At 30.9% G+C, this 23,446-nt stretch overlaps 3 protein-coding genes across 5 annotated transcripts in view; all 3 read right to left on the bottom strand.

Annotated features, from left to right (window-relative positions):
- Positions 1 to 2,204: 2,204 nt before the first annotated feature.
- On the bottom strand, positions 2,205 to 3,288 carry LOC143196164 (uncharacterized). Its single transcript, XM_076403801.1, has 3 exons — positions 2,942 to 3,288; positions 2,697 to 2,885; positions 2,205 to 2,408 (listed from the first exon to the last, which is right to left on the bottom strand). The coding sequence occupies exons 1-3, from the start codon at positions 3,145 to 3,147 to the stop codon at positions 2,360 to 2,362; spliced, it is 444 nt and encodes a 147-aa protein (XP_076259916.1). The 5' UTR covers positions 3,148 to 3,288; the 3' UTR covers positions 2,205 to 2,359.
- A 217-nt stretch (positions 3,289 to 3,505) lies between these two features.
- On the bottom strand, positions 3,506 to 6,204 carry LOC143196152 (uncharacterized). Of its 2 annotated transcripts, XM_076403787.1 has the most exons (8): positions 6,002 to 6,204; positions 5,480 to 5,922; positions 5,244 to 5,422; positions 5,009 to 5,190; positions 4,674 to 4,926; positions 4,378 to 4,620; positions 4,061 to 4,258; positions 3,506 to 4,006 (listed from the first exon to the last, which is right to left on the bottom strand). In XM_076403787.1, the coding sequence occupies exons 2-8, from the start codon at positions 5,897 to 5,899 to the stop codon at positions 3,943 to 3,945; spliced, it is 1,539 nt and encodes a 512-aa protein (XP_076259902.1). In that variant the 5' UTR covers positions 5,900 to 5,922; positions 6,002 to 6,204; the 3' UTR covers positions 3,506 to 3,942. The 2 variants fall into 2 exon arrangements, with proteins under 2 accessions (XP_076259902.1, XP_076259895.1); XM_076403780.1 differs by lacking the exon at positions 6,002 to 6,204 and having other exon boundaries at positions 5,480 to 5,985.
- Positions 6,205 to 6,713: 509 nt separating this feature from the next.
- Positions 6,714 to 23,446, bottom strand: part of LOC143196138 (uncharacterized) — a 49,873-nt gene continuing 33,140 nt past the window's right edge. For both annotated transcript variants that reach the window (XM_076403760.1, XM_076403768.1), the window contains exon 2: positions 6,714 to 9,378. In XM_076403760.1, the coding sequence (XP_076259875.1) occupies positions 6,769 to 9,348 (2,580 nt within the window). In that variant the 5' untranslated portion in view covers positions 9,349 to 9,378 and the 3' untranslated portion in view covers positions 6,714 to 6,768. The remainder of the gene's footprint in view (positions 9,379 to 23,446) is intronic.

Raw genomic sequence — 23,446 nt, 5'->3', positions numbered from 1 at the left:
AACCAATTTTGAAACCTGTTCATCACGAACGTTCGCCGAATTCAGTTCTACTCATGCGCATTTTCAATTTTCCCACGAAATTCGCCCCGAATGCTCAGGTCTGTACCCACCATAAGATATTCATAAAAGTATTAAAGCAGTTCTGTTCATAAGAACTTCATATTGGTTCTTCGCAAGTTAACCACGAATGGCAGGTGTACGGTTATTTTAAAATGTTCCTAGGACAGCAAGCTGGGTACAAAATTTTTGTAGATATTTGCTAGCACAGACCATAGATGGAGATTGCTTCAAATACGTAGTTTCAAAGTTTCCAGGTCTCTCAAAAGTAAAGGTGAAGGAAGGTGTTTTCTTTGGACCAGACTTGGACGGGTTATGATTGACCCACAATTCTTCACATTTATGACGATTTCTCAAAAAAAAAGGAGAACTGCTTTTAAGGAGGCTATAGAGAAAATTTTAGGCAATCATAAACACCATAACTATAAATAACTCGTGAAAAGAATGCTAAAAGCATTTCAAGCGTTAGGTTGTCTAATGGGTCTAAAAATAAATTTTCTCAATTCCCTCTTCAACTAATTTCTGGAAAGTTTTGAAAATGTGATCGGAGAGCAAGATAAACCGTTTCACCGGAACATTAAAGAGACAGAGAAAAAAATTACAAGAAAAAAGGAACGTCTTCATAATATCAAACTGCTGTTGGACACTTTACACTACGAGACTTTACAGATTTTTCTTATAAGCGAAAATGTACAAAGCCTCACTATGAAAATGAAATGATTTTAATGCGTGTGTGTGTGTGTTAATGAAGGTATATTAGATTTAAAAATTGTATCATTTGTATGTATGGTTTTTGGAGTTTTGTATCAATTTATCACTTATCACTGATATATCATAACTTAATGTCCAGTTTCACAAGGAAATATGCCATGAGAGATGAGATAATTAAATTAATTAATTCATTTTTTTGATATGTAATTAATTAATCGGACAATTATTTCATATATTCGTTATAAACAAAAAAAAATTCCAGTAAGTAATAAATTTGTATAGATAGATTTTAGTGCTTAAATTTAGCTATAGATTGGTAACTATAACATATATTTACACAGATATAATACTATTATTTAACTGATACCTCACGAAACTTACATATATGAAACTTGTAGAAAAATGAGGCTTCAGTTTACAATGTAACTAAAGCCAAAAATAAAGATTGAGCATTTTAGAATTAGTTGTTAAGAAATATTTGAAAGATCTATCAGAGTGAACTATTAAGGATGGGTGAAAAAAAACATAAGCCATAATGAAATAAAGCACTTAAAATTATACAATGGTAATGCAGGTTTTAGGACATAAATCAATTGTCTAGATATGGTGTAGTCCCTCTTAATAACTCATATTGTTTCTTTGAGATACCTCTCTGCTTTTCCCTATTAAAACCTTTATAAAATTATGTCTATTTCCACTCGATTTCAAATCTGACGAGAAACCAAATGTTTAGGTAGGTTTAGGTAGTATAGATTTACAAAACTTTTATGCTCAAAATTTATTGTAAAAAAATTGCATAAAAAATCAATATTTGCTATGTTCATTCACTAATAATAAACCTGAAAAATTTTTGGAACACAAAATACTTTTTAATAAAAACGAGCGAATGATCAAAAATTAACTTATGAAATAAATTCCACCTTGTATGGAAAAACGCAACAAGCAGTTAATCAGAATGTGGTTTAATTAATAAATACATACTTACCAACCACCTTATGTAACAAATAGTGATTAAGACAAACCTCAGATAAGGCATAACTAGGTAATAGGTAAAAATAAATCTACCACATTCTACCACATTTAAAGAAGATTATTCCTTATTGGTTACTATTTTTTCAATAAGAAAAATATGTTAAAGATATAGTAAATATTAAAAACATACACAATACTTATTAAGAACATTATTATTAGGATACTAAAAAATACACACGTACCATGAATATATATAAAAACTGTTTATAATAGGACATAATACAAATTTAATTTAGTTAAATCTTATTCATGGGCTAAAATGAAAAAATCAATATTTTTATATCGAAACACCATTATTTCAATAAAAGTAATTAAATCACTACATAAAATATGTTATGATTAGATTACTATATTGAACTATATTTTATATTGAAGCAAATGTAAAACTCACGGCAAAACAAGACTCATGATTATTTCTTTAATATTTATATTGAGAATTCCATAAAAACTTATTTTATGAACAAACAAGACAAAGAGAACAGAACAGAAAAATCTTAAAACTTAGCTGAAGATTTAAAATAGTGTTATAAACAACTTGCGTATCATATGCAGAATATTTTTAGATATGTAAAGCGGTTTTCCTTGGTCCAGACTTGCCCTTAGATTTGCTAAAAAATATATCAATCAATAATATGTTAAATATTAGATTAAAAATAAAAGTATCAAATTTGTTTTAAAAGTTCCCAAATTATTTTCAATACTTCACAAAAACAAATTTTGGAGCCATAATTTGCCAGCTTCAAATTCTATTACAATTTAGAAAGTTTATGCAGAAATATTTCTTTTTTATCAAATAAATTCTTGCTTCTATTAATTTTTAAAATGTGTATTGCACATTTCATTAATTTAAGAATAGAAAAATTTTAAAATAAAATAATCAAATTTGTAAATCTTACCGCGAATTTATAAAACGGACTTTTGATGACATTAACAGCCGCATGACTACAAACGGCAATAGGAGCTCGTTTACATAATGAGCGACTAATTCTGGTAGTCTTAAATTTGGCATGAGAGATCGAATATAGTGTTGGTCACCTAATTCATCATTTCTTTCGGAACCGGTAGTAGCTGGAACAGGACGGGAGCTAAAAATTAAACTTGATAATATAAAACAATATGTACTAAATTAAATTATATATACCTATTAGATGAAATAATATGCTTGTCGTTCAGCATATTATCCAAGGCAGGCAAATTTGAAACGTTCTTGCTATTAAGCATTTCCTCACTACGCTTATAACGCTCCAGTCTAGTTTCGCGCTTTTTCTTTTCATCCTCTTCATAATCTTTTCTAGCTTTCTGCAATATGTCTTTCCAAAATGCAGGCAGTTCTGGTTCATCCGACATTTTTTAAAGAATAAAGACCAAAATTATTTAATTTAAACACAGAAGAAAGAATGCAATAACTCTGACTTGTCTGGAACAACTGAAGAATACTTGCCGGTAAAAATGTTACCACTATTATCCGTTTAATGAATATAGGCATTTACATTTTTTTTAATATTTAAAAAAGTCAAATAGTATAAAAAAACAGTTGAAAGTTATTCAAAAATGGATTTACGATGTTTTACATGTTATAGACTGACCTTTGATGGTATAGAATATGTTTCTAGAAATTCCTTGTAAGTATTTTTTACTATAACTTATGACATCTACAGGCGATACATAAAGATAGTATTAATGTTAGGTTAAGTATAAAATAAGATAAATTTTATGAGAGATTTATTTTGTCAACTGTATAATAAACAAAACATTAAAATTAATTGCAGATTTACTACAATCTCTTCCTATCCCTATACAAAAATAAATATATTTTATTCAAGAACAAGAAAAATAAACTAGAGCAAACTTTTAATTGTACTTTATAACCAATACCAGGTTACGAAACAATTCTATAAATATGAAATAACATTAGCCACTTACACGCAGGGTTTCCCTATCTACGGCAAGCTTTGATTAGTGAAATGCAAAAATAAGTATTGTTTCTGTTTAATATCACATCTGTCCGAGTCCTAAACTAAAAATTTCTCCTGTGATAGAAATATTTTAAACAGTATTGTGAAAATACTATCATGTGATTATCACATTAAAGTTAATTCTACACATTGTGCTCCTTTGAGACACAAACAATGCGATATTCTTTTATAAATTGGTGCTGGAATTTTGGTGACTTCCTGAATTGTTACAGTCATTAGGTTGAGGTGGCCTGGAATAACAAAAAATATTTTACTTTATAATAAAATTTATTGAGAATACCTACTGTTGCCATGACCATTGACTATTGGAGAATGCAAAATTAGGTGGTGGTGCAACAGGTGTCATATTCTGATAATATCCTTGATTCATAAAAGTAGGCATTGGCAAAGGATTGAAAGATGATGGATAGAATTGGTTATATGTTGTTCCAAATCCAGGAGGGGGCACTGATGGATTAAATTGTGGCACAAAAGTGGATTGACTAAAAACAAAAAGATAGAACTGCTTGAACTGCTATTTACACTATTACTACTACTAAATACTACTATTAGAATATTAAACATTATATTATGTTATTACTGATAACTTGAAATAAATTACTTTATTTGCCTGCCAGCACTTTTTCGCCCATCCATCATTTTTGACACCCTTGTCTTGATAATATTACATTGGTTCATCGTTTTTTCATAACGTTTATGCCTTTCCAAACTATCATCATATTTTCTTTTCTGACAACCCTTTTTATTTCGCTTCGCTTCACGTTCTTTCTCATCATCAGAAAATTCAGCCATTTCAGGTGGTTCCTCCTGATCGTTCATCCATGACGCATCTGAACCTTTCATCCTACAAAAATATGTTAAAAAGCACACTTACATTAAGAATTTAAAATAACATACTTCAGAAGTTCCTTAAGGAAAACAAATCGGGTTAAATCACTTCTTGGCGCTGCATACACTTTTGTACCTTTATCCACATTCAGTTCTTTAACTTCATCAGAAGAGTTATAACGTATACAGTACATGGGCTCAGAAACAGGTCCCAAAACATCAAATATAGTTCCTAGAGGCTTTTTACCATTTTTTTCATCATCTATGAATAAGCAAGTGTCAATATCAAAAGCAGGTGTACCAGGATTTGTTGCTATTGTGACTGAAAAATACAAATAGTACAAAATATAAAATAGAATACAAAATAATTATTTTAGTTATATGGTATTATAAATTCTTATTACCTATTTCAGAAATAATTCCACTTATAGCTCCTATATGTATGAATTCCTCCTTTTCAACATTGATATTTAATTTCGATATATCTGGAACAGGTGACAAAAATTCATCAGGATCATATCCAGTTCTGTTATTTTTCTTCACAGCCCCAGTGTTAGGAGTAATATTATTTCCTGAATTAGCATTTCTAAAAATTAGGTACTCAAATTAAATACACTTTAGGAATATTGAAATACACACGGGCTATCATCACTTGCAACTATGATTGAGGATGAATCACTATCAGAATCTGTATCACTATCTGAGTCTGAGACTGCCTGAGATGAGTCACTTTCAGAATCACTACTACCCGATGTATCGTCATTCTTATTACGCCAGTTTTTTTGTGATTCTTTATATTCCTGTACATCACTGTCATCCTAAAAAAAAACACAATTATATCAAATTATTGCAGTTACAATTAATTACTACTATACCTCGCTTGAACTATCATTACTATCATATGTCAATATATTTCTTAAAGATTCTGACTGACTGTTGACAATAACTTCAGATTTGTTTAAATTCTCACCAGAAATATTTAACTTATCCATACTTTCCTGAAGTTTTTGAGGACTTTCAATAGCATTTGCACACAGATCTTTTATTGGTGACTTAGAACTCGCAACATCATTATTATCACAGTTGTTTTGAATTTCAGTAGAAACATCATTAGGTGGTGTTTCAGAAACATAACCTTTTTCATCTATTACTTGTACCGGTTTAATAATGCTATTATTTACTGTCACTTCTTCATTAATACCATCGTCCTTTATATCTGTTGATACTGTTTTATCATTACAGTCACAACTGTTACCTGAGGGGTCCTTTTCTTCTAAAGGCGTTTCTTTTCCCATGCTTGGAATTTTTTGATTGTCCACTGACATTACATGAAAATACAGGAATGTGTTAAGTTCAAAGAAATCACGATATATTAATTAATAATAATAACAAACTACCAATTAATTTGTATTTCAGCAAAACTTCACGATATCCGTAAGGTTAAAAATCTTCAGCCATTTTGAGAATTTTTTTATTAAAATAAGGTTATATCTCAAAAAAATAGAGGCATTTAAATATTTCAAATATTGTAATAAATAAAATGATTTATAACATTTCTAAAACATTAAGGCATGATGAGAATTATAGTTTTCAGTCAACTAAAATACTTGTTTATGCCCATATATTTTCATAACATAAATATTGTATTTCGAAAATTATTGTTAAAATAACATTAAAACAATTTTATGAACTATTGATAATACTAGTTCTTTCATCACTAATTTTTTGAAGAATTTCATATACTAAGGGTCTTTTATATAATTAAATTTAATAGGATTTTTGATTTTAAAATATAAGTGTTATACAACTAGGAATACACACAGAAATATTTTATGCTAGTACAACTGTATTGCTGTACTAGTACGAATATGAAAATATTGTGGACTGTATATAAAATAATATAATATTTTGATATCTAATTCAAGAGAAATGTTCAGTAAATATTTATTACATTGTTAAAAATAAATAATAGGAATTTTAGCACAAGTTTTGCTACAACCAGTTATACTAAAGAAAATCTTGATAAAATTAATTTATAAATATTTAATACAAAATGTAACACTAGAAAGAATCTTAGAGGATAAATAGGATAAAATAATAGTTTATGCATAGGAAACAAAATAATGTATTTATTTTAAAAAATATCACAGTATATACAGAATATTTACATGTGGGTAATTTCGCTGAGTACCTTAGTAGGTCCCAAAGTATTTCTTAATCTATCCCAAAACGTTTCTTGTTTCCTCTCGCCGAATTCCCATTGTAAATATATTCTCGTCTTTAACAGGTACTTTAACGTAGGAGTTAGATGATGCTCGCTGACCGTGTTCAGTTTGATAAGGATCAACGAGTCATCCACGTATTCCCCATCTTCGTTTTCGAAAAATAACCGATGGTGCTCGCATATCTGGGTCTCCCAACGACACCATTGAGATTTCGCGTAGTTATCGCTGATAATCAACAGCGTCTTTCGGCTTTTCGCCACGCTCTCCAGAATACTCTCCGATATGATGGTGCCGATTTGGAAATCTCGCTCGTACACGCACAATCGAAAAAACGGTTCATTGTTTTCTAACATAGCGACCATCTGGGCAACGAAATCGCGGTCTTCGGTACTGTAAGACACGAACGCGTCATACTCGTAGTTGTGGTATCCAGTTTTGTCACGCTTTGGACGTATCTTACCTTTCCTACTCAGGTAGAGTTTGGAGAGGAAGATCCAGTATTTAATATGCCATCGGTAATAAAATATCAAACCAGCCATAATAGAGATTAATATTGCCACTACAGCTAATGGTAAAATTAGCAACAACTTCTCTGGCATCAGAACGCAAATGGTACTGGCATATTCTTCTTTAGTTAGGTAATCCATCAGAGTAACATTATCCAAGATATCTGGATAGGTACAGTAAACTGGAGGATCAAACACAGAAGCATTAAAAAAACCTCCCTCTTGGATACAACCGCGCATAAATTGCTTATGTGATTCGTAGGTGGCGAAACAGCTGCAATGGATCACGTTCTGATCTAAGTCGACGCTTTTTAACCTGGAGAAGTCCTCGAACATCGCCAGGCTGATGTCGGAAATCTTATTTTTAGACGCAACAACCCTCGTCAGGTTCTTGTTGTAAGCAAATATTCTTTGCTCCCACGAATTGAGCATGTTATAGGAGAGATCAATTTGTCGAATACCGATAAGTGATTTAAAATCACCTGGGGCAATCGTGGTAAGGTGATTGCGCTCCAAGCCCAGATATTTGAGCTTGCGCAGGTGCTTGAAAGGATCCTGCTTCTCGATGGTGACGTACTTCAGTTTGCAGCCACCGAGAAGGAGGACCTCTAAGTTTTTTAAGGGGGCAAACACGTCAGGTACGGCGTCGGCGTGGATGAGGAAGTTATTCATCAGATTCAGTTTCTTCAAGTTCTCCAACGGGAGAAAACTATTCTTCTCTATATGAAAAATCGAGGAGTTCTTCAATTCCAACACTTGCAGGTGCTTCAAGCCCACGAATGAGGTATCGAATACGTGAGCCATGCCGTTGTAGCCTAAATTCAGGTACGCCAGATTTTTCATGTTGTAAAATTGCTCGTGCTGAAGCTTGAAGTAATAATGGTAGCTTTCGGCGGGAGAATTTTCTTGCATGTCCAGGAAGGTGAGATTCTGTAATACCAGTATACCTTTGGGAATAAAGGAGAGTTTGTTTTTGCTGATGAGCAGTGTTTTGAGATTCGGCAAGTTAGAGAAGGCATCATCGCTGATACTAAAAGCGAGCACTTCTCGTAAATCAAGAAACTCCAGGTTTGGCATCAGAGGGAAACTGTTGTTGGTGAGTGCTTCAAATTGGTTTCGGGATAAGTTCAAATGCGATATATTCGATTTTGCGATTATCTCCATCATCTGTCTTGGTGGCGACTTTTTGAAACCCATAGAAAACAAGTTTAAAACCCTTAAGTCGATATTCGCCTTCAACATCTCCTTTAACACATCAGTCACCACTGTGCTGTTTAGACTATTCTCACCCAACTGTAGAATTTTCAGTTTCTTCAGGGGAACCAAAGCATTTGGATGAATATCATCGATACGACAAAGAGCCATGCTCAATTCCTCCAAAGACGAATTCTCCATTGATTTGAAAGAGTCCTTTTCGATGTTGATTAAACCGTTCGAATCTAAAATGAGAGTGAGTAAGTTTGGAAGGGCTGCGGGTCTAGCGGCATACGTAATATCTTTGATGCTCGAAAAGCCATTATTGTTCAAAAATAATCTCTTTAAACTGGTCATACCCATGAACAAATCACCGTGCAGGGTATTGAGATTGTTGTTATAAGATATCGACAGATCGGTGAGCTTAGACAGATTCCTGAATGTCCCAGGTGAAATTCTTCTCAACTCATAGTTGCCTTCGATTTGTAAGTCCAGCAGATGGCCCAGGCGTTCAAAATCACCTGGAAGAAGCTGCGTGATGTGCGTGTTTGTTAGTTTCAGAGCCGGAGCGGCCAAGATCAAAGTCTTCGGCATCGAATTGCATCGGCTTCTGCCGAAACATACTGAATGTATGTGATTCCTGCCGCGACAGATGCAACCACTTTTTTCGTCCAATCCTATGAGAGCTGGAAGAGTGTTGCCAGCGGATAGGACTTGGGGCTTGGACACCGACAACGGACACAAATTTCCTTCGCATTCTTCGTAACCGGTGATATGTGATACAGTCGATACAGCTAAAAGAAGCAGGAGAAAGAGCATAATTTGGTCCTTGGTGGCATGACTCGTGATCTGTAAAAATATATGCAATCAATGTATGGTCGAACGAATTATAAAAAAAACAGATTTATTTCCATGTTGGACGGTATTAAATTAAATTAAATTAATTGTTAAGTGATTGAATGTATTTTGAGCAACGGTATCTGTTGGCCGACATTGGGTAAATGTCGGTAGTTTCCTCTTGATTTTGCGCCATTTATAAACGTTCGAGAGGTGGTATCCAATAAACATTTTGCCATTTAGATTTGACCGTCCCACTGGCAAGTGGTCTAGTAAATCTTGATTGTTTATATCCCTTCATAATATATTTGTTATTGCATCGTTCATATTTTAATCATAAATAGTTGGAAGTAATGAATAAATAATTGATTTGTGAATATTGTCAAAAAATTTTGAAGCAGTTCTAATGTGAAGAGAGATACGAAGAAATTCCATACAGCGGCGTATCTATTCAATTTTTATTTTAATTTTGCAAATTGGATTCAGTTCTATATCAAATTCATTATATTTTAGGTATAATTGACCGTGCAAAAACAAAAGTTCAGAAAAATATGATTCGATGAGAGGATAGCTTATCAAAATCACATGTTATTAATCAAATAGACATTCTACAACATTAAAATTGGAAAAGGAGTTTGAATCTTGTCAAGAATTTGAGGTGTGAAAAGATCATATTGAGTATATTCATATTTTAATATTGAACTAAATCCCATGATTTAATATTGAATAAAATAAAATGATTTATTAAGAATGCAGGTTACTATTTGGAAAAATATTCTCAATTCTTACTTATACTGTTTATATTGTTTGATTTCTATTTAATTTTTTTTTTTTTGAAATCTACTGCCAGAGAATCATTTTTTTGAAACTTATGAACACAGCTCAAACTTTTAAAGAAATTTCAGACAGCTTAGCTAGTAAAAAATCAACAGTTTCCAGGCTTTTAAATGTGAGTTAGAAATTCAAAAGTAGGAAAAATTACTACTAAACGAATTGATTGAAAATGAACTATCCTCAGCGTAAAAAGTCATAGGTTAGTCCATAAGAGTCATCCACATCGAAACCGGAGAGGCCATAAAATTTTACTGTGCATATTGTGGGAAGAGCAAGTTACATAGTGTATTGTACCACTTGCTCAGATTCATTCAGCTGAGTTGGAGAAGTCCAAAACTGGATCGATGATCAGTCTTTCTTTTGACACAAGCATTTTTGTAAAAATGATCAGAATAAATGCAACTGCTTAATAAGTAAATTTCAGACACATAATTTAAAGTATTTTATAAACAACAAAGCGCTTGATAACATGTGTTAATTATTTTAAGCAAAACTAACGGATTTTTTTCTTCTCCAGGATGTTAAAGTAATTATTCATGCTAAATACACAACCGAAAAAATCAACATGTACTACTCTCAAAACAAATGTTAATATCTTTGACTTTAAGAGCCTTTAAGAATCTTTACAATTTCAGATTTTTAACAAGTTATAGAATTATGAATATATGATTGTATATTAAATAATTTTGAATTTCAATGCCGATCAGGATATTGAAGTACAAACATTTTTTATGCAGCACGTCGAGTTGAACCAGATGAACAGACCACTGATTACACCATATTTACTGGCGGTATATATATACACTAAGCTATTCAAATTCCTGAAAACGCAAACAACATAGTAATTCCAATAAAATAGCTAATGTAAGCTGATGACGTTGAATATACTGTCAAATGCAGTTTGTAAAAAATGTAAAATTCATTTTAAACTCGGAGCAGATTTTTCCTCTTATTTTACCTTAGTTAAAATGGGACAGAATATTGGCTGATCTTGCCGACGTCCTAAGTTTTGTGCATTAGCTGATTTATTGGATAGACTCTAAAAAAATTTATAGTGTAAAACAATTTTTTGCACTATAATATACTTCAACTTGAATATTACGATATTGGCTTTCCAGTTAGCCTGCAAGATATCGTTCTAGGCCAGCTGTTACTTACTTGTTTGATGAAAATAATTATCTACGACAAAATTATTTGAGCTATTAGAACCGAATGTTAGAATGTTAGCGAGTAAACGAGATGGCGAAACATTTCGTGTAAAAACTATAATTCCAAATATTATTTCTATAGGTTTATTCGTTAATATATATTAAGATATATATGTGTTTATATGACGAACGTGTTTTATTTCAATACTTCGTAACTCTTGTTTACTGCTTGTTATTATTATTATTTATTGAACGCATGAGCAGGTGTTTCTTGATGTAAAATTTTCCGCAAATAGATTTTTTTCCACGAAATTTTACATCTAATTGGTTCAAACAGTAAATCAGTTAATTAAGTTTAGTTAATCCGTGAACACAGTTTATTTCGAAATTTAATTAATTGTTTTTGCATCTCATTGCTTGCTTCTAAAAACATCTTCTTGACTAATTTCAAGACCTCAAGGCCTACCTCGCTCCGGAACCAAAATATAGGTTCCATATCTCTCTATTCAATATCCCCTTTTATTTTAAATCATAATCATAGCCGTAAACTCAAACAAAATTGATTATTGCTTATTGAATAAAGCCATACTATAGGGCGTTTAAAAAGTTACCGCCCATTAAAAATTCTAGATACAAAGGTACCATCAAGGTCAGATCATTAGTTTACACGAAAGCTAATTTTCGTTATATTTTGCTGTTGATGTTGTCAAAATTAGTGAATCCGGTTTCTATTCATGAATAGCTGCTGAAACGGAACGGAATCAAACAATTTTAAAAATAATCATTTAATGCTCTAACTATATTTGACCAAATCATTATTTCGATTCTCTATTGGTGCGCTGAGGCAAGCGTTGTCTTCGATCACGAAATCACTAGACTACTCACATTTTAATGATGCACAAAAATTGTTTAGTTAAAAAATTGCTTTATATCCAGCCTATAGCTCGGACCATGTTTCCTCTGACTAATATTTGTATCAATATCTAAACCTTTTTTAATGGTGAAAATATTCTTTCAAAAGAGTTCCTAATGTCTTCGGCGTTCTAAAGTGATGAGATTATGGTATTATCAGAAAAGTGACAAGAGATTGATGATTTCATTGATCAAAACGACACATCATTAATTAGTGTTTGAAATTGAAAATTTTAATTGGTTGTTTATATGAATAAATTCGCAGTGAAAAACATGCATTTTTATTCATCAAACAGTCGTTTCCTCGGGTATAAAAGATTGGCAACTTATATACAGAAAGTATAATCTTACCTATTAGGTCAGAGATTTAAGCGCCAAAGACGTCATTTATTGATTTGTATTGTTAAGCTGAATTACAATCTGCGTTTGGTATACTGGTTGACGTGAATGGCACCTTAATATTATAATATTATGCAAATTTGGAGATTTAGGAGAATACATTCAGCATGGAAAAAAGCAATAAAGCAATTATCGTTCTAGTTTTCGAAATATTCAATAAATTTTACTATTTTTCATCATTAACGGCCTTTTACTGAAAAAAGTGTAAATCACAAATAAACAGAGTATTTTAGACTTTTTGGGATCTGTTTCACGCATTAGGGTCTAACAGTAATCGGTCATCATGTCTTCGTCTCAAAATCCTTGGTATTGTCTTTTGATTTTCGCTATATAGTCGTGTAGCTGCTGTGTTCATTCATCGCTCGTTTCTTCATCTTGTGGAAATTATTAAGATGTGAATGCAAAAACTGTATTTTGAGAGACATTCGAGCTCCAATCAATAATTTTTGCAACAAGTTGTCTATTATGTAATATGTAATCGTAGTAGTGGTACGTAACACGTATAGTCTGTTCAAAGTAATTTTGTACATACATAATTTAAATTTGTGGCAATAAAACGTCGCTATGTTGCCGCATCAACCCTGAGATTTAGTTCAGTTTTGGCTTTGACAATAGAATTCTAATCTAAATGAAATAATTGAACAAAAATATTGTTATCAAATATAATTATATAATTTATTTTAACATTATAGTATGTCTAAAAACTACAGTTACAATATTACAATTCAGCAAAAATATTTTATAGGTTAGAGATATAACCTCTTTTCACTATTGCTTTCAAGAATTTTGCATATGTTTGACAACCGGACGACTTTCACAGGCTCATTCGTTTACGTGTTGGCACCAATCAGACAGCATTGTATTTCTTTTTAACTAGAATAAAATGAGAAGGAAAATATTGTCTGATTCTAAAACAAATTTACATATTGCGGGAGACAACACATTAAACAACTTGATGACGTATGTGCAAAAAAACTTTGAATAAACTATATGTCACTAATACGGTTGTAAACTTTGCGATAGCCTGACAACAACTCGCTTTGCGAAATTAAATAATCGCTTTCATTGTTCGCCGGTGATAAAGATGATAATAATAAAGAAGTTTTTAAAACAGTTTTTGCACTTGTACCTGGAGAAATTCGTAAAGAATCACTATCCGTAGGAGGAACTGACGTCATGTCTCTTGCAATCACATCATTTCTCTGCTCTCTCCATTTCGTTAACAGAGAAAATGAAAAATATATATTTTCAACAAGTGACCGCTTATTCAGCCTTGTTCTACATGCTCTACAAAACAATTTTGGTGCCTACGGCTTCTCAATGTTTATAACCACAAAACCAAAGAACTGCAAATACGCATCTTTGATTGATTTTATCATGATTTTTCTAGGATTATCGATCATAAAACATCTACAAACGAACCATAAATACTTTGAATCGACCTGCAGGCTGTCTTTGCATTTTCATACGTTGTGAAGCACAAAAACACGAAGCACACAAGTCCCAAAGGATGTTCAATGCAACGTCGACAGTTGACAGCTGTTACAAGAGCGTAAAGACTCGAACCAAGCACGAACTCGAATACTAGAACCAATATTGACATACGGATTGGGGATCTGAGTTCAATGCATTAAATAACATTAAGAATCGTTCAGATATGCTCGAATCCAAAAGTTAACCCGAATTTGTAAACATGTGTAATTGTTCCTGTGTTGAAGAAGTTCACGGCACTAATAGCAGCGGCATTTTAATTAACCAATGTCTACACACTATCCTCAAGCGCCGCTATGGATTGATGATGATGAATATTATAAGTCATATGATATGGATTGCCGCTATGGATTGATGATGATGAATATTATAAGTCATATGATGATCTCAGAGTATAGTTTACGTACTGGTCTATCTTTCTTTTTCGAGTGAAGTGGATAAACCACAAATAAACAATTTTTACCTCACTAGTTTAGAATAATCCCGAAATATAAAAGGCATCCCTAATATATTATCGGCTAAAGTAAATACATTTATTTAAAGTTACAGGTTCAACGAACTAAGAATTTTTAAAATATATTTCTATTGAATAATTTTAATCTGACCAAAAACCGGCAAATAATCACAGGAAATATTTATTTTTATGATGGTTATTTTAGCGATCATCAATTAAATCTTACATAATGTACACGCGGCGATTTATGGTTATTCGAATAAATTGTACTGTTGGTTGCTTTTAACAAATTACCTCTTAGAAAACCGACGGAATTTTAAATGTAACCTGTACGGATCGCATCCAATGATTTGCATATGACCAGCGCATGAAAAGGGAGTCCCGCCATTTAAAACGAGTCCGCCGAAAGTATGAGAAAACAACATTCTCTGCGAAATAGACCCCTTTCTACGTCCGAGAATAGAATTCTATTGGTTCTTAGAAGAAATTTCGATGGAACCTGTCAACATGATTAATTTAAAATGGATAAAACAGAGGAGAAGAAACAAAAGATATGCAAAAAGGTTGAGGGCATTCAACTTCTCTATTATTTGGAAAATAAATGTGTTAAACGTTTTAAAATGTCGTTTGAATTTTTAATTTCATATTAGTAGCTAAATATTAACCCTTTCAATCCGAGTAATCCATTTAAAGTATTAAAATGGAATCGATTTTGTTAAACTAGGTATATATGTTGTATGTTAACATTAAAAACTTATTATAATTATACATATAAATAACAAGATAAACGTTTCCGCACTTTTTAATATTATTATGGATATGAGATTTTAAGAAGTGTAAAATTTAGATAAAGTTTAGATGCATAGAGCTAAAATTTACATATAATATGTACTACACATACAAGCAATTAAATAAAATAAAAGCACCCATAGACAGGCAACCATTCATACCTATCTATTCGGTTCCCAATCCACGCCTATATTACGCGACGCGTTCGTACAAGCAGGCGGTGTTGCCAGCTCTACTTTTTAAATGATAGATTCACAGTTTCTATTGGATGTTTATCGATTATCGACGTGTAATTTTTAAAATCTGGCAGCACTTTAACGCAAATATGTTAGCGATGCAATTTCATATGAGAGCGAGCGAATGAAAAAATAATTTCACTTATTTATAAATTAGTAATATAATTTAATTTAAACGATTTTGTATTGCGTTTGATTATTTTAGTATTGTTGGAACCATGTAAGAATAAAGGTATAGTCTGTCAAATAAAACAGGCAATGTATATCATCATTAACATTTATGACGTCAGCACGTCGTAATGTTGCCACATTAACTTTGTTATACATTTTCCTATAGCTGTCGCTATAGTTTTGAAGAATCTTGTAGACATTTGACAACAGAGTAAACGTATAATGATACAAATCGAATTTATAGACTAATTCGGTTACATGTTCTTACGCATTGGATAGGATTCTGTCTCTTTTTAACTAGGATAATATGAGAAAGAAAAATCCACTACAAGTCTGAAACGAATTTTCAATTTTTAATAATTGCATATGCCGATTTATTGGAAGTACTATAGGTATCAATTTATATGTTTTAGTTGCAGTTATTGACTTAGATTCAAGGATATGTAAGCATAACTTCCTAAGAAATATAATCCAAATTCATTTGATTTTTAAAATGTTGTGTTAGCAACTAGAAACGTGGAACACAAAGACAGTCCTCAACAATCAATCAACTGGCTGGTGAATGATCAACTTAGAAAACATCCCAAGATAGGTCTAGTTTAACTCAAAAATTTTAGAAAAAACAGAAGAGAAAATATTTTCGTCTTCGACAACAGAAAGTTGGAGATATAAAAGCAAGAACAGCTGACAAATTGGTACTATGCTTTGATCTGAGTTGTGATATGTGGCACCTGATATTTCTTTTTTTTTTTCAGTGTTGTATCTAATGATTTGACCTAATTTTTATAGTGGTTATGGCAAAAATTATTAATTTCAATATAAAAATGAAAGGAAACCATTATATTTCAGGATATGAAGGTTCAATTACAAGCACATCCTTCACCAAAATATCCTGATTTAACTCTGAAATAACTTAAAAGTTAACAAAGATAAACTTAAAACAAAGATAGGAATCTCTTACACAAGTGTTTGTGGGAAACTTGTTTCTTGCATTTTAGATCAGATGGCTATATATCTAAATGTGGAAGAGTATTACTTAACCTTGCATAATTTCATTGAAATACATAACATATGCCTATTCACAGATAATTTATCTTTACTTAACAAAAAGAAAGTATGACCACAAGTTCCATAATGGAACCAGCAAATGTTATACCCAGATTAGAATTCCAAAAATAATTAGAAATAAATACAATTTTTTTTTAAATATTAAACTTTGGGTTTCCTAATTACACGGAAAATGTTAACATGTTCTTCCACAGAATCTTTTGTATAGAATTTCAAGCAGATACGAACCTGCAACCGAATGATTCAGAACCAGAACTGCAACAACCTATAATGTCCCATATCGCTTAATATAATTCTCTAGTAAACATGTTTCAATAAAAATAGAAATTAGCATGAATTTTAAAGCCGAATAGTTTTTGTTTTTCGAGTACCACACGTCATAACATTATTTTATCAACAGAAAAATGCTGGGAGCTAATAATCAAAGGTGATTTCAGTTTCTAAATGATACGGAAATATTCGAGCAATTTTCGTTTGCGCGACTCGCAACGGTCGCTACGCAGAAAGCGTATTGCAGGAGGTCATTGCTAATTGGAATAACTAAAAATCTGACAAAAAACAAACAATTTGGTCTAGCACAAAACGTTGAAAATATCCGTAAATTGAAGTTTTTGAACAGCGCGTCTTCAAATATTGTTTTGTTCTCATTTTGCCATTGTAATTAGTAAAATATTTGAGAAGGATAATACTTTTACGTATAAAAATATGACTATTCTTTGAAAAAATATGGGTATAATAAAACTAAAGATAACTAATATGAATGAATGTTGATTTTAATAATAATTTAACCACAATTTATTATGTTTCTCTCATAATAGAGTAAAGGGAATAATTTTAAAATAATACTACTAAAACTTATTTTCACAATATTTTCACTATAAGTTAATTACCTCAAGAATCTTAAGATCTTTCTTTACTTTTATATTATAAATATAAAAAAGGAATAACAAATGAAGTAATACATATTTGTATATTTAAACAGAGAATATTTGAAATAAACAATTTTGAAATTGATATTTGACTTTAGTATGTATATTAGAACGCGACTAGATAATTTATTTCTTATAGTTTAGAAATTTATATTAAAGGAATGAATTTACAACCATTTATAATTAACTATTGATTTTTCAAAATTTAGGCCTATAAAATAAATTATTAAAATAATTGATACAACGCTGTATCAATAAAATGTCATACAATCACATATCTTATAACATTAATTGTTAAAAACTTCAATTTTTATGAATTATTTAAAATGTTCATATATTTTCATTACTTCATATATTCCTTATTTTTATCCATATTTCTCAGCTAAAATATATAGTTCAAAAATAATAAATACACCAAGCTGATTAAAAGAATAATTTCTTTACTTACATTATTAAATAAAATCGCATCCTTCTTTGTTTATTTATTCCACTCTTTGTTCTCACTCTTGCAGATAGCTCATCTTTAACTTGCCTTCTATGGCTTTCGTTTATCTATTGTTTTCTTTTTTTTTGTCTTATGTCCCACGTGGCGACTAACAACTCGTCAACAAATTAGAAATTAAAAAACTTATTTTATAAATGTTAATATTCTTTGCAACATTTATTTTACTCTTATGCCCAAATTAACGTATTGATTAGAACTTTATTAAGAAATGCATTTACTAAAGAAACCTGAAATGAATGAGAAGTTAATATAAGTAAAATTTACAGAAATATTTTAACAACCTTCAGAAATACCTCTAGTATATAGATATAACAGGTCAATTGAAAAGTCCCCAGCCTGACACATAGGTGGCGCTACTAGGATTAAATGCACATGTTTTTTAGTTAGCCCTAACCCTCAAAGGATAAGTATATAAATTTGACAGCTGTCGAATCATTAGTTTGTGAATTATAGCCTTTTGAGTGAAGCAACTTTTGTTATTGTGAAAAAAATTGATAAAAAGGAATTTCGCTTGTTGATAAAATATTGCTTTTTGAAGAGGAAACATAGAGTTGAAGCAAAAACTTGGCTTGATATCGAGTTTCCGGACACTGCCCCAGGAAAATCAACCAACAAGAATTGGTTTGATAAGTTTAGACGTGGTGAAATGAACATCGAAGACGGTGAACGCAGTGGACGCCCAAAAGAGGTTGAAACTTGAAATTGAATGAAATAGCAAACAGTCTAAAGATATTAGTTGAACGTGTACATCATATCATTCACGAATATTTCGTATGAGAAAGCGAAAGAGAAGTAAAATGGGTGATACGCGAGTTCACTTTTGACCAAAAACAACGACGAGTTGATGATTCGGAGCAGTGTTTGAAGATAATAATGGATGAAACATGGCTCCATCATTTCACTCCAAAGTCCAATCGACAGTCATCCGAGTGGACTGCACACAATGAACCCGCTCTAAAACGTATACTATGGCGTCTGTATTTTGGAATGCGTATGGAAGCAGGAACAACCAACATCAGCTACGATTACATAGCGTTATTGGACCGTTTGAAGGACGAAATCGCCGAAAAACGCCGCATTTGAAGAAAAAGAAAGTGCTGCTTCACCAAGTCAATCCACCGTGTCACAAAAACCGTGTCAGTGGAAACGATGGCAGAAATCCATGAACTGAGCTTCGAATTGCTTCCTTATCCAGCGTATTCTCCAGATTTGACTTCCAGCGACTATTTCCTGTTCTCACATATCAAAAAAATGCTCGCTGGGAAGAAATTTTCGTCGAATGAATAGGTGATCGCCGAAACTGGGGCCTATTTTGAAGCAAAGGACAAATCGTACTACAAAAATTATATCGGAAAGTTGGAGGGTCGCTATAATCAATGTACCACCCTTGAAGGGAATTATATTGAATAAAAAAACTAATTCATTCATTCAATTGACTTGTTACTCTGTTAACCAAGCATCAAATTAAATCAAAAGCTGATTCCGAAAATCAAAATGTCTCGTAAACAAAGAGGACATACTATTCTTGTTATTCTCGAATTTTGTTAATCTATATTGGGATGAAATTGTCGCATATGCTGGGTTTTTCTTTCACAGCTTTATATATCTTCCGATAAAGCGGACCCATAAAGGGAGATAAGCTTTTCGCTAAGCCGATTAATGCGTTGATAATATATAAAGTTGGAATATACAATATTTTTTAAAATTTAATATAAGAAAATTCTAGGAGAGAATATTGGGTAATGATGAAAAACGATTTCTGGTATTAAATAATAAGTTATGGCTAAACATGTTTTTTTTTATAAAATATAAGTCATCAGTTTTTAATGGAGTTATATATATTAGAAGAAATTTAGCTCGTACTAAATATATCCGAAATAGTAAACAACAATCTAAAAATTAAGACAGCCGATGTAAAGGTAACTCCTCCTAATGCACAGTACAGAATAACAAAAGCATAGGACCAGATGGCATCTCCAACGAATCACTTAAATATGGCAAGTCATCAAACACTTATAGGAAACAAAATTAATAACTTTAACCATAATATTAATATAATAAAAAAATTATATATTTAATTAATTAATTAGTAAATAAATAGTAACGAGGCATGTACGTTTAGGGTACATAAATACGGAAATGAACGAAAAAAAAACCTTTGAACTCGAAGGAGGCCATAAAATGAAAGGCCATAGATAGAAGATGGGAGTATTCCGCCAGTTTAAAGTTCAAAGCTTCAGCTTTGAAGCCACTATATTGAATCGAAAGATGATGTTGAAGATGTAGATTTGGAGTCATAAATAAATATAAAATTGTGGCCAGGATAGTTGCAGAGGATCTCGCAGAATTTTATTTTAAGGACAATAGTTCTTTTTGGAGATGTATCGATTTCCAATTCGAAAAATATCCAATGTGGAAAGTTTGGTTTGGAGAGATTGGTAATCATGGTTGATGCCCTTGCTCTAAAAGAAAGTATATTCCTTAGTTGAGACCCGTTGTTGGGGCATCAAGACAATGGGAAATCCTTTAATTGGGAGTGTGAAGATTAATCATTTGATAGAACCTTAAGGGTAAGGCAATTTCGCCTAAAAGAGAATGCATTGTAGTGAACTATATCACTTCTACATTAATCCATCAAACTATCTTTGTATAGCAGCAGAAAATGTAAATTTATATAGGTTTAACGACACGTAAATTGAATTGTTATTATTTATAGTTTACCACATATTTTTGATGAGGATAAGTTTATTAACCATCACTAATATATTCTTCATGTTATATGAAAAATAAAATAGACTAGTTTTTGATAACTTTCCTTATGTTAATATATCAAAAAAAAAATACATTGTAATGGTTTTATTTGTAATGTAGAACCGGATTTGTGCTCTTTATTTTTTTAGACTAAATTAAATATTTTTCTTCTATAAATTACATATATTTTTTTATTTAAATATGATCATCTCCATAACTTACCTAAAAACAAGAAGTAAATATAATAAGCAATTAAGCAAATAATATAGAAAAATAAAAGCTCAATAGATGATTATTGCTGTCAGATAATATCAAGTAAATGGCGATATTTGCTCTAGTATATTTTCATAAAATCTATTTACAGTTTGATTGTAATAACAATGTTAGAATTCAAAATATAAATATCTCAAAACAAGTGAAAAATTGAGTAGGTAAAAGTCAGGCACTAAAGAATTTACATTTTTACAGATTCTCAGATGATTATGAATGGATTCGTCAAATTTCTCTATTAATAAACATAGCTAACAGACAACTATTAGAACAGACATCTTTGAATATATATATATATATATATATATATATATATATATATATATATACATATATATATATATATATATACATATATATATATATATATATACATATATATATATACATATATATATATATATATATATATATATATATATATATATATATATATATATATATATATATATATAAAGACTGTTATTTCGTCTATAAAATATAAGAATATATATGAAACTGTTTTAAGATACATATTAACATTTATTAATAATAAATAAAGTTTTAAATATCAATAATTATAAAACATAGTAAAATTACTAAATAATTATTAATACAAATATACCATATTTATAAGAAAAAAGGAGGCTTTAATATCAGGCTTTACTGTATATAGAACAATAAATAATTAACTTAATTTGAATTATCTTCTTGTATAGTTAAAATATTGGAACAGTAATAAATTTTTAATTTTAAATATTCGGGTAAGATTTTCTGAAATATTAATTCTTAACTGTTACTATACAAATATGCAGAAAGATATTCTAAAAAAAGCCGTAAAAAAGTAATTTATCTACGTCTTAAAGGAATAGAAATAGATAATATCTTAATTTGCATATTGTATATTTATAATATGTAAATATGTCGTAGAATTTTGTTAAGTATGACAATAACACAAATTGCTTTATGAAATGTTGAAAATGTATGTCACTAATATACTAATGTTTTTATACTAATATACTTAAATTAGCGGTACCTTAATTTATAAATACACAAATAAATTAAGTTGAAATTGCCGTCTTATCAACACAACCTATTAAAGTATGGTCGTATAAGTATTGATAAAGTAGAATATTGACAAAGGAAATTTAATTTTTAAAATGAAAGTTAAGAAGTGTTACTACAATTCAACTATTCCTATTTGATGTCGATGAAAGTATCTTTTTGATTCCCAATCCAGATTTTCCATTAGCTTAAGTTAATTAGAGTTTACAAAAACGGTAACACTGAAAATAAACAAATTCGGTTTGGAACGCCTGGAGAACTAACTCAAAATAATCGATAATTGCGTAGGTATTTCTTTGTGATAAAATATTGCATAGATCTAATGACTTGCTCCTTCCGAATACAAAGATAAATGAACTTTATTATGTTAATATCTTAAATATATGATTAAATAAGATAAAATAACGCTTAGTATCATACTTAATATAAAATATAAGAAGGCAGCGTGATAAGTAGGTGACTTTTAGAATTTCTCGCGCAGAATTTTTAAATACATCACTAGTGTCCTCAACTACCATGTGTTAATAGAGACTGCGATAATTTGAGCAAGCTGCGTCAATTAGTTTGTGTTTGACAGCCGTTAGTAACCTCTTGAATTTAAACAAAAATGGAAAAATTTTATTTTCGTTTTATTTGTTTGCTGATGGCTTTTCACCATCAATTTCAATGCTTGAGAAGTGGTTAACTGGTCGTACCAGCACAAGTGCTCCCGAAGGTTCAGAACGCCTAAAAGACATCCTCGCATCAGAAATTGCCGATAAGACAGAGACAGGCAACACGACAGACTCAAAGAAGTTATTCGGTGTTATCCAGTCTGGTTATTGGTGTGACGACGTGATTATTCCTTGTCATATTTTACGCTGTTGACTAGTGATAGCTAGAATCACAAATATATAACCTATCCAATAAAATACTGACGTCGAATATATTGCCAATTGCAATTTGAAAAAAATGTAAAATTCGATTTAAACCCGGAGTGGATTTATCCTTCTTATTTTTATCTCAGTTAACAAGACATTATAGATAGATTTGGGTTGGTGCTAATGAACTATGTTGCCAAATTATTGATAATAATTAGA

This window comes from Rhynchophorus ferrugineus, unplaced genomic scaffold (genome assembly GCF_030347505.1).
Source record: "Rhynchophorus ferrugineus isolate W39M unplaced genomic scaffold, kcgeb_rfMv2 rfM1, whole genome shotgun sequence".
Lineage (NCBI taxonomy): Eukaryota > Metazoa > Arthropoda > Insecta > Coleoptera > Curculionidae > Rhynchophorus > Rhynchophorus ferrugineus.
Note: the sequence above shows the minus strand (reverse complement) of the source record. Positions and strands in the feature narration are given on the sequence as shown.